The 12,896-nt window shown below is 40.4% G+C and overlaps 1 protein-coding gene across 1 annotated transcript in view; it reads left to right on the plus strand.

Moving 5' to 3' along the window:
* Window positions 1-2,934: 2,934 nt before the first annotated feature.
* The window catches only part of ipmkb (inositol polyphosphate multikinase b), a 36,966-nt gene continuing 27,004 nt past the window's right edge, over window positions 2,935-12,896 (plus strand). Inside the window, exon 1 of the mRNA XM_042507543.2 lies at window positions 2,935-4,266. Within this exon, the coding sequence (XP_042363477.2) occupies window positions 4,029-4,266 (238 nt within the window). The 5' untranslated portion in view covers window positions 2,935-4,028. The remainder of the gene's footprint in view (window positions 4,267-12,896) is intronic.

The raw sequence follows: 12,896 nt of genomic DNA on the forward strand, positions 1-12,896 counted from the left end.
AGACAGAGGTGAAGAGAGAAGGAGAGATGCAACAGCAATAATGGTAACAATAGCTTGCATATAACAATAGTGATAAATGTAAAATTACTAAATGCACTCAATGATAACATGTGATGCTACATTCAAATATTGTGTGTTGATAAGAGTCCCATGCGTATACTGATAGTGGAGCCATGACTCATAATAATGGCAGTAGAAAGTCGCATCAAGCAGGATCAAAGCATCTGTGCAACCATGGCCCACGACACAGGTGCAGCTTCAGACAGGACCACAGCAATGGCAAAACCAAGGCCCTGATCAAGGTGAGCTGCAGGTACAGTATCAATGCAGCAACAGCACGAGCATGGCCAAAGGCAAGTTCACAGCATCAGCACAGCTATCACCACAATCGAGGCTCAGCCAAGATTGCAGCCAAAATCCGGGAAAACTAGGAAGGAAAACTAGGAAACAAGGGAGCACGAATGCTCCGAAGAGGCAACAGAGTTGGTGTAATGCAGTAAATAGACATGAGCATTTGCAGATGGAGGGAGCAAGAGAAGGAAAAAGGAGCTCAGTGTATCATAGAAAGTGCCCAGGCAAATTAAACCTATGTCAACCTAACTAGGGGCTGGTTCAGGCAACCTGAGCCAGTCCAGATTATAAGTTTTATCAGAGAGGAAGGTTTTAAGTCTACCCTTAAAAGTGGAGATAGTGTCGGCCTGCCTGACCGAAACTGAGAGAGGGTTCCATAAAAGAGAAGTGTGGTAACTGAAGGCTCTGTCTCCCATCCTACATTTGGAGACTTTGGGAACCACGAGTAACCCTGCATTTTCAGAATACAGTGATCTTGAGAGTTGATAAAGAACGATGAGCTGCGACAGATAGGGCGGAGCCTGACCACTCAGAGCTTTGTAAGTAAGGAGGAGGATTTTAAATTCAATTCTGGATTTTACAGGGAGCCAGTGCAACAAAGCTAAAACAGGAGAAATATGATCCCTTTTCTTGGTTCCCGTTAGTACAGGTGCAGCAGCATTCTGTACCAGTTGGAGAGACTTCAGAGATTTGCTGGGGCAACCGGATAATAGCGAGTTACACTAATCCAGCCTAGAAGTAACAAATGCATGTACTAATTTTTCGGAGTCTGTTTGAGAAAGGATATGTCTAATTTTTGCAATGTTACGCAAGTGAAAGAAAGCAGTCCTTGAAGTTTGTTTTATATGGGAGGGAAAAGATAGCTACTCACATATGGGTAGCTAATAAATAATAATAAATACACTTAAGATTTAGCTGCACTAATCCAGGGATGTTCATCTTAAATGTACCATCTAAAGAACATTGTATAGTGAACAGCAGACTAGACATATTCACAAGACTGTTATTAAGCCTGACATCTCATCATCTGATATTTGGTTAGGTTCCTGTCCTACAACACCACTGACTCTAACAACTGCTGTAATCTTATACACGCCTATATACAAGATCACGGAACCCTGATAGCCAGAAGTCACATGCTGATTCAAAATAAAACCTAAATCTTCATATTGGTCTGTATATGACATCACTGCTGAATCAAGATTAACTGTGCTCTTTGCAATGAATTGCTGCCTGAACAGTAGACCTATTATTTGATTGTATCCTGGTTTACTGTTAGTTTCCATTTCTAGTTCCATCACCATTCAACCACAACATAAAGCATTTTATGTTTGTCTTTTCAAACTCCACAAGTATGATTATGTCATCTGCATGAAGTAGTATGATAAAAGTCTAATCATCTAGGCTACCTCAAAAGCAACAAAATTTCATTTGAACAAAATTATTAATATCAATAGAAAATTACATCAGTAATAAAGTGTCTTCACACCAAAATTGTTTGGGAAATGATTCAGGCAACAGGTGCTTGATGAAGATATTTTATATCAGTATAACATTTTCCATCTACGAGACTACACTTGAATCCATGATGTAGTTCTTAAATTACAATAACAAATCCTCTCCGAAAATAAAGCATACAAATGTAGATCTACTTTCCTTAATTCTTGCTCTAACAACTGATGTGACAGTGAATGTATATGATTGATACATGCTGTAGCCTATGTGAAGTCATTTTTCTGTTTTAGCAGTAGGTTTCAAAATAATCTTAGAGCTCGTCGGTCACAAGGAAGCGATAATTCCACAATCAAAACAAGCCCAAAACAACACAGATAGGTCTTTTTTTCAGAATTACTTTCTCATATTGCTATCCATGTTTATGTTTTTGTGAACTGTCATGTTATAATAATTTATTTATCTTGCAGTTTATTGTATGTTTGTAGATCATGTGTAGGGTATCTGGTCCCACAGGGTAAACATTTAAATTTAACTTCATACAAATATGTAAAGAAACTGTATAATGTTTGTTATTATTGATTTAATGATTTTTTATAGGTCACATTGGCATTTGAGCATTTAAGAGAGGTATTAAATCATGGCTAAAAGACAAAAAAAAACATTCACATTCCTACATTCTTAATACAAAAGTAGACACACCTGTATTTTGTAAATTGTGTGGCTGTACTTCTGTGTATGGATTCTGGGATATTTTATGTCTTTATTTGTGGATGTATCTTTGGGGATGTATTTATGATAGGCCTATTTGTGGATGTATTTTCTGTATAGCTTTATGATCCTTTTTTTATTTGTGTATGTGCTTGCGGATGCCTTTTCATTTCTTTTTTATGTTCTATTCCTTCCTGTGGACAGATGTTGCAAATCAGCGTCTTGCTATAAAGACTAAACAGGGCCATCTGGTTCTTGTGCATAATTTCTAATGCGTTAAATAAACTAGAACTTAATGACTGAATGAATGAAAAGAGAGACCTATTTCACGTATGTACGGCACATGCAGATTCTGCTCTGAAATTAAGGTTGCTGCCGCCAGGGTGTGTTTTACGACAGTAATGGCAAGTGTCGCAAACGTGTAGGAGGCTTTGGGCGCTGTTCGTTACGTAGAAGGTAGCCGCCTACACTGACCTGGATATCTCCAGCTGAGCTGCGCTCTGCCGAGCCCTGTTGATAGCATGGATTTTAGGACGATAATGCATGGTCTTTGTGCTACTCTACATCGGACAGGCGTAAGTGTTGAAGGCGGCAGTGAGGACAGTGTGATGTCCCTCTGCTCTACTCAACTGTGACGCGGGGAAGGGATGGCTCCGCAACCTAATAGACTGGATCGATGACTTAGCAATCAAAACCAGGACTGGATTGTTTCTTTGTGACATTTCAAGGTTTTCGTGTTTGTTCGCCCCGTCTGCTTCTGCATTTGCTGCCTTGAACTGGATATCACTCCTGAGAGTGTCGTTACATCACTATTACAGACAGACAACAGTATTTACTTCTCTGACGCGAGGAAGTGCAGCTGTTGGTCAGGCTAACTGAACCCGTTAAAGACCACGCCGGAGGTTGGCTGACATTACCTTCAAAATAAAGTTGCAAAATAGATTTGTTTTGACTGTTAATGGCGACTTTGGGAGTGGGAAGACATAACGCTTAGACTACTCAACAGAGGAATTTTTATTGGTAATAGACATAATCGCCTTTATTATAACAGTGGTACACGACAGTATCGACACGTCTCCATTAGTTTTATTTTGGAAGCTGCGGACGGAAGTCGTTCTCGGCTGTGAGGTGTGAGACTCTGGTAGGAAGTGGGATGTGGCCAGGATGTATTAATGCCTGTGTTTAAGATATGAAAATCATTGACTTAGCGCTGCTTTGGGAGCCCTGTTTCACTGCCGGGCACAGCGCAGGGTACGGCAGTGTCGCTGTCAGTCGTTGTGGTTGTTGTCGGTGGTCGGAAACGGCCAACACTAGCAAAGCTGCTGTGCGGGTTTCGTCTGGACTGGACCATTTCCATGAGGGCTTCTCAACCTCACGCCCTGACAAATTGTGTGCGGGGCTGTATTCTGTGCTTACGTAATAACAGTATGTGAATCGATAGAGCCAAATCGTTGACTTTTTTTTCTTGGACAAAGACTTTGTGCTTTTCACATTTTTTTAAATATATTTTACAAATGTCAACAACTCAGCGTCAAGTGATGATGGAGTCCTCTCTAGCTCTTGGAAAACTGGAACTGACCCCCAGCTCAGGCGCTGCTGGGGTCCCGCTGACCCCCCGGCTCTCAACCGGGCTCCCGGTGAAAGACAAGTGTGCTCAGCGGCCGCTGGGGACACAGGGCCAGGCTCACCTGAACGGCTGTGTCCCGCTGTCACATCAGGTGGCGGGTCACAAGTATGGAGTGGACACAGTGGGTGAGTCGAGATATCTTTGCATACTTAAAGGGGAACTACGGCCATTTTCACCATTTTAATCCACACATTTTATCCATATGTTAGAAATCAGTCCAAAAATATTAGCAAACATAAACATCACCCTCCAAAATCTCGAGTGCCAAAACTCAAATTTATGATGTTATAGGGTATAAAGTCTGGAGCTGCCAATGGTGACAGATGATAGATGAGAGCAGCCAGGGGAATGTTCTAAGTAAATGGGTAGGCTACATTTTCTGTTTCACAGCTGAGAACACTACAGTAGAACGGACTCATATGGGTATAAAAACAAAATTCACAAATCCAGGCCCCTATTCATTGAAGCAGCTCCAGACTTTAAACCCTATGACATCTCAAATTTGAGACTTAATTCTCTGTCTCTACACAGGTTTCCATTTCAGATTTGTGCAAAACTTAAGCAGTATTTTAAAAAATGTTGATCAAACACAATTGCGACATGATTGCCTTTCCATTGAGTGATGTTCTGTGACTTCTCCTCTGGTGATAACATTTCATGAAGCATGGTGATGGATGTTCAAAACATTAGCAGCTTTATTTCTACTGCAGCCACCACAATAGCCGTCAATATTTCCAATCCAAGGCCATGTAGGCGTGTTATGTGAGCGATAGTTTAAAGGCAAGCCCCTTATATGTATGAGCAGCCAAGTATGAGGGATTTCTGGGAGGTGATAGTCCACAATGTCACAGAGGAATTGTGGATGAAAAACTTTCAGATGATCTGCTCAACTTTTGTATAGTTCTGCGATGCAATAACACCTCTTGTAGGTCCTGCTGCATCATGCCCAAAGGGAGCCAATTCTTACCGACAAGCACTAAAAAAAGTGTTTCCATTACAGTTTTGTGAAATATGTTTGTTTTTTTTGAATTGCCTGAAATACCACCTCATGTGAGCGTAAAAACTATTTTTTGATAAATGAGAATTTTTTCGAAATTGAAGTGTTTCCATTAGGCATATTTTATTTTCACAATTCAAATATGTGCAATTTGAGGGTTATTGGAATCCCGCCTTCTGGCTTGGAGAGAGAGTATCTCGTGTTCAGAAATATTGATTGGACTCTCCCAGGCCATGGGAATAACATTATTAATGGAATTCTTAATTTTAGTTGGTTTTCCCCTTTGAATGCATTTCAGCTTGTGTCACAAAATATGACTTCCTTTATTAATTTTTTTTTTAAATTAAGACCTGACAACTGAATTTTGTGTCTCACACGTGACATTATATGAAATATTTGGGTTCAGTGGGAAATTCAGCCTACCAGTAATACACCAACAGTTTCTTATCATAACGTTCTTTATGCTGTTTGCCACTGCCGCCCAGGGTGCTTCACTGGTAAAGGTTTATGAAAAGATCCATTAACCCAGAAGTGATAGCAATTCAGAAAGTATTTTAGCTTTTGCCCTAACAGGAATGTTTGCCATTAGCAAGAACACTACATTAGCATATTTAGTAAAAGAAGTTCACAGGGTGATTTTCATACATGACACAGCAGCACGGATATATGTAGGGGTTCATACACTGGTGGAAATGATAAGATTGTTTTTCTTAGTCTGTCACTACTATTCTACAGCAGATACATCTTCATATGTGAGTTCCTCCAAACAGCTATAATTTGTGGATGTAACCATGACATCCCCGCTCCATGGTCTCCCGCTAGTCTTCACTGACACACACTCTCATGCACACAGGACACCTGACATTATTAAAGCCTCCATTGTGTGTTATCAGGCTAGGTGCTATGCTGAATTGATTGTGCATGATACATTCAGCAGCTGGTGGTAGCTACAGTTCCTCTTAGGTGGATGAGTCATTGCTGGTCAGTCAGTTATGTCGATGAATCGTAACGTCCTGGGAGATGCATTTTGATGTTGTGGGGCAGGCATTCTCCAGTGCGCTGCCCTGCAGCCAAACAGGATGCATCCAGGACAAACCTGTCTACCTAAGTTTTTTTGACGGAAGTGTTTTACCCAAGCTATTTTGGTGTAGCATACACTGTAAACAAACATTTCCTGTTCTGACCTGTTTGTCATTTTTTTCACACAGTATATGAGCTCTAGTTTCAGTCTTGGCTAATAATGTGTATAATCAGATACAACTTCATGAGCTCTTTGTGACACCACAAACCTTAAATGAGTACATCAGGTTAAGTGCTGTGTGACCTGCTGTCAGTCAGTTAGGTGAGAATTCCCTCTGTGGGTTAACAGTTGATTGGTCAATGTGAACACAAAATGGAGCAGAACTTCAGCATAAGGTAATAATGTATCACCTTTTCTTGAGCTCAGATAAGTTGATTGATCACATGATTTATAGAAAATTGAAAATGTTTTTGTAAGTATTTGAATCAAGAGGTTCAATGAGTCGTGGGGTTACACTGATACCAATTGTAATACCTCAACTCTCCTTTTCCCAAATTTAAAATGCATATACCAAAACTAGCAAAAGCATCATCAGAAGAGTTACTTTACCTGGATCAACTTGTCTAATATCCAAGAGTTGTTGTGCTCCATCACTCTCTGTTCTTCTTATCAGTGTCTGCCACAAATGTATTAGCAGAAAATTAATGTACAGTGATTCTTCATTTATTAAAACTAACATACATTGTTTTCAGCTTCACTTGTGTTTAAGTTTTATATCATTATAAACTGTATTATTTGGGGGTTGGACTGTCTGTGAGACATTAAGCCATCACCCTGGCCTCTCAGATTGGAAATTTCCATTCTATTTTCTGACATTCTGGAAACCAAACAATTCAATCAATCAATCAATTCAAATAAGGATTGATAAAGTAACAATCATGAAAATAGACATTGCAGCCCTAAATGTTTAATATTACATTACAATTATCCGACAATTGCTTTTTTAACTACACTTTCACACTTTTTTACTTTTTTTTAATGACAGATGCCAGCTGTAAACATCTGTGGATATCATAGATATATCAGTTTAGTTTTATTCTTGAAATATTACTGTGACTGCTTGTTTGGAATCCCCCCCCAGGCGCTCAGAGAAGCAGCCATACAGGATATTTAACAGTTACCTGGAATGATCTTATCTTAGTCATTCCCTGGGTGTGGTTATGAACAATCATTAACTGAGGTCACATATGTTTAAAGAAGCAGGCAGGGAAATGTAGTACTGAGACTGAGCCAGCACTCTCCTTCAGTCTCCATGGCAGTTGTAGAGCAAGCAGGGGAATCCTGTTGAGCTTGTTGAGCGTGCTGACTGAAAATGATCCTGCTCACTCCTCCTCTCACTGCTCTCTGCACACTCTCAAATGTACTGGTCTGTGTTTACATGTGTATTAATGATGTGCAGTTATGTGCTACAAAGGGCTGAAAGTGTGGAGGTTTCCATTGTTCACTGACTACTCTTACATGCACATTAATGCTCTACTATTTTTCTTAGTAATAATCATGTAAACAGCATATTCTCTTTAGATATTTGGAATTTGGCCCTATTCCTATTAAAGCATTTTGCCAGTACGAGGCAGCGGTGGCTCAGGAGGCAGAGCTGTTCATCCAGCTCCTCCAGAAGTATCCTTGGACAAGATCCTGTACCCCCAATTGCTCCTGATGGCTGCTCCATCAGCGTGTCAATGTGTATGAATGATTAAAAACTGAATAGCAGGTGTTACTTTGTACAGTAACCTCAGCCACCAGTGTGTGAATGAGTGTGTGAATGTGACAACTAATGTGAAAGTGCTATAATTCAGTAAGCATTGAATATGACTAGGGCTGCAACAACGAATCGATAAAATCGATTTTTTAAATGTGTTGGCAACGAATAAAATTATCGTTTCATTGTGTCGCGTGATTATTACTCACCATTTCTCTAGCAACTCTTGTTAGGAGTGGTCAATAAGACTAGAAAAGCACTATACAAGTATAGTCCATTTACCATATTACAGACTTAATAGAGCAAAATTAGCCTCTGCACATACTTTTTCCAAACACGCTGATAGGAAAACTGTTCACAGACCAGATAGAGCAGTTAATGACAGTGGGGGTTAGGGTTAGGGGGGTGGTTTTGAAATGGTTGCATTCTATAGTTTGTCCAGCAGAATGCGCTCTTACTCCATTGTTGACACTACTCTGAGCACAGTAAATCACATGCACTGCAGAGCAAGGCACAATCACACAGGCTGGCTGCTTCCCTTTTTCACACCTGTCACAGCTGCAGCTGTGCCTCTCTCTTTCTCTCTCTCTCTCTCTCTCTCTCTCTCACACACACACTCACACACACACACACACACACACACACACACACACACAGACATAGAGGGAGTGTCAGAGAGTCACAAACACCTCTTCTAAATAAAATTTCACAAGTATCAAGCTCCACCACTACATGAAGGAAGCACTAATTCACTGTTGCGTGCAGTGTTGCACTTTCTCAGAGAGACGTGGTCACATTAGTTGGCGTCCAGCAAGTAGCCCCGACATGCGCGGAGGTGCGAGGGCCTGTTCATCAATGCTTGCAGCTTTAATTTAATATTATTTTTACAGCTCAAGGATGTTCAAGCAACCCCCTGTTTATACACTGCACTTTTTGCACCGTTGCCAATGATAATATGTTTTTGAGCAAAGTGATAGGAGAAAAAAAATGCTTATTTTATCATATTATTTCTATTTTAATTTTTAAAAAATCTGATTCATTGATTAATCAAAAAAATAAGTTTTTATTCTCCATTTGAGGATTAAAATATATGCAATTCACATGATAAGCCTGTAATGAATACCATTTTTTAACACTTAAAGATCTACTCATTACTTATTACATCAAGTTATTGTAATTTAAGGTGTGTTAATGGATTCACATGGTTAACTACTTGAGCAACATTACAAGTAAACGTTTCTCTTTGAAAGTTGCCCACAGTTGATTAAGTGAATTTAATTATTTTTTCTGTCTACAGCTGCTGCTAGAGGCCACCAAATATAATTTTTTTTGTATTTATTTAACCTTTATACCAAAGGTACCATCCACAACTTTTCACAATGGAAACATCAAAAAAAAGGTACCAAACTGACTTGAACTTGACCAAATTGCCCTGCTGGTGGAATAGCAGCCTAACAAGCAAAATGACACAAGCTCCTCCAGCCATTCCACTTTTCCATATTTTAATGAATGACGTGTTTGAGCATCATTGCTGTGTGCACAGTAGCATTTAAACAGAAATATTAGTGGAATATTCATTTTCATTAGCCATGTAAACATCTGAGCAGGATTATACACCCACTGAAGCAGGCGGTCAGATTCCCCTAAGTTCTTGGGCAACCCTGCCAATTTAAAAGAAATGTGTTTAATAAGCTAGAAAGGGCCCAAAGTTAATATCAGCACTGTCAGGAAATGTGGACCTTTAAACGCAACTCTGAGGTGTGTTATGGATGTATGAAGAGAACTGGACTCAGCATAACTGCCTCCAGAGCCTGATGCACTTCCCCGGGGCCGTGCTTTTTATCCACAACAGCACTGTTGGTGTGTGTGTGTGTGTGTGTGTGTGTGTGTGTGTGTGTAAAATAGTTAGATCATAATGTCATTACGGAGTCTGATGCAAGACAGAAAGGCAAAGGTGAAAGTCTGGCTGTGTTCCTCGATAGTCCTCACCTGTCAGCTGCACAATGTTGATTCCTCATGTTCAAGGCGGGGCAGCAGGACTTTTTAACTTTTAAGAATAAAAATAATTGACAGTTCTTCAGCAGATTAGAAGAGAAACTCCGAGGAATGATTGGTCACTATGGTTTGACTGATATGGGTTAGAGAACCAGTAATAGTACTTTTGGAAAAAAGCTGCTGCCAATTGATATTTTGTAATTTGATATTTATCAATTCAAGTCAATTTTATTTATAGAGCCCATTATCACAAAACATGGTTTGCCTCAGAGGGCTTTACAGTGTACAACATCCCTCTGCCTTTAGACCCTCATATCACCCAAGGGAAAACTCCCCCAAAAAAACCCTGTAAGGGGGGAAAAAAAAGGAAGAAACCTCAGGAATAGTGGTAGAGGATGATGAGGGATCCCTCTTCCAGGACAAAGAGACGTGCAATAGATGACGTAAATAACAAATGAAATACAATCATGGCAAAAAGGAGAGAGAAAGAGAGAGGGGAGAGAGGCACAGCAATAATGGAAACAGATGCATGTCATATTACAATAATGATAGATGTGAAATTATCAAATGCACTCTATGATGATATTGTGGGTGTTGATAAGAGTCTCATGCATATATTGATGGGGAGGTGTCCAAAGGCATCAGCACAACCAGGACCAAGACCACGATCAGGGTTAGCGGGGGGTGCCGCACAAGCACAACCAAAGGCAGGGCCACAGCGCCAGCACAGCTATCACCACGATCAGGCACAGCCAGGGTTGCGGCCAGGATCCGGGAAAGCTAGGAAACAAGGGAGCAGGAATGCTCCGGAGAGACAACGTAGTGCAGTTCAACAGACCCAAGGTGATGAGCAGTAAAAAGGATAAGCACTCAATAAGGATCCTAGAGTCACTGATCAGTGGTTACGACTTAAATATAAATGCCAGAGAGCAGTAATAGAAAAGAAAGAAAGAGAGAGGAAGCAGAGCCAGAGTGGCAGGTCTGAACGGACTCAAAACCACCCCCGCTGGATCGGGCCGAAAGCTCTGCCACCTCCCCCTCCTCCCCATCACACGGACGGGGATTTCAACAGAGCACAAAAAACTTGTGCTCCAGGAATATACACACTAATGAAACTAGGGTCACTAATCAGCTATTATGGCTTAAATATAAAGGTCAGAGAGCAGTGTTAATCCCACTGCTCTCTGACCCCTATAGAAAGTAGCGGCAGGTTAAACCTATGTCAGCCTAACTATGGGCTGGTCCAGGCAGCCTGAGCCAGCCCTAATTATAAACTTTATCAAAGAGAAAGGTCTTAAGTCTACCCTTAAAAGTGGAAACGGTGTCTGCCTCCCTGACCGAAACTGAAAGATGGTTCCGTAAGAGAGGAGCATGGTAGCTGAAGGCCCTGGTTCTTATCCTGCATTTGGAAACTTTGGGAACAACAAGTAATCCTGCATTTTCAGAGCACAGTGATCTTGAGGGTTGGTAAGGAACTATTAACTGTGACAGATAGGATGGAGCCTGACAATTTAGAGATTTGTAAGTAAGGAGGAGGATTTTAAATTCAATCCTGGATTTTACAGGGAGCCAGTGCAGAGAAGCTAAAACAGGAGAAATATGATCCCTTTTCTTGGTTCCCGTTAGAACATGTGCAGCAGCGTTCTGCACCAGTTGGAGAGACCTGTGTGATTTGTTGGGGTAACCGAATAAAAGGGAATTACAGTAATCCAGCCTAGAGGTGACAAATGCATGTACTAATTTTTCAGCGACTGTCTGGGATAGGATATGTCTAATTTTTGGGATTTACGCAAGTGAAAGAAAGCAGTCTTGAAGTTTGTTTTATATGGGAGGCAAAAGATAAATCTTGATCAAATAAAACTCTGAGGTTCCTTACAGTTGTGCTAGAGGCCAAGGTAATGCCATCTTGAGAAATTGCATTGTTAGAAAGGGAGTTTCTGAGGTGTTTTGGGCCAAGAACAATAACTTCAGTTTTGTCTGAATTCAACATCAAGAAATTACGACTCATCCAGGCTTTTATGTCCTTAAGACATGTTTGAAGTCTAGATAGCTGATCAGTTTCATCTGGTTTCATAGATAGATACAATTGCGCATCGTCAGCATAACAATGAAAATTTAGAAAGTGTTTTCTAATAATGTTGCCTAGAGGAAGCATATATAAAGTAAAAAGGATTGGTCCAAGCAGAACCTTGTGGCACTCCGAAGCAGACCTTAGTATGTGGGGAGGGTTGATCGTTGATGTGAACAAATTGGGAATGATCTGATAAGTAAGATTTAAACCAGGTTAGTGCTGTTCCTTTAAGGCTAATTAACTGTTCCAGTCTGTGCAGTAAGATTTGATGGTCAATGGTGTCAAAAGCAGCACTGAGATCTAAAAGGATTAAAACACCTGAATCAGAAGCAATTAATAAGTTGTTATTAATTTTTGCTAGTGCTGTCTCTGTACTATGATGAAGTTTAAAGTCTGACTTAAAATCCTCGAATAAACTATTATCTTGGAGAAAGTCACAGAGTTGATGAGCAACCGCTTTCTCAAGTATTTTAGAAATAAAGGGGAGATTAGATATCAATCTATAGTTCGCTAAAGAGAGTGGGCTTCTTTAGAAGAGGTTTAATGACAGCTACTTTAAAGGACTGTGGTACATAGCCTGTTAATAAAGACGCATTGTTTATATCTAATAAAGAATTGTCTAATAAGGGTAAAGCTTCCTTAAATAGCTTAGTTGGGATGGGGTCTAGCAGGCATGTTGGGAGCTTAGATGCAGAAATCAGAGTAGCGAGTCGGCAAAGGTCAATGGGGGAAAAATGATCCAAATAAATTCCAGGCCTTGCTGCCATATCAAAGCTACCTGAGGTCAGGGTCAAGTCAGTTAAGGGCAAGAGGTGATGATATCTTGAATAGTTATAATAGTAGTTAAGGCCGAAGGAATACAAGGCTCTGTGGAGCTGTGACTCTGAGTCAGCCTGGCTATAGGCAGCCGGA

The sequence above is a fragment of the Plectropomus leopardus genome, chromosome 19 (genome assembly GCF_026936395.1).
Source record: "Plectropomus leopardus strain MGB_pleo_1.0 chromosome 19, ASM2693639v1, whole genome shotgun sequence".
Classification (NCBI taxonomy): Eukaryota; Metazoa; Chordata; class Actinopteri; order Perciformes; family Serranidae; genus Plectropomus; species Plectropomus leopardus.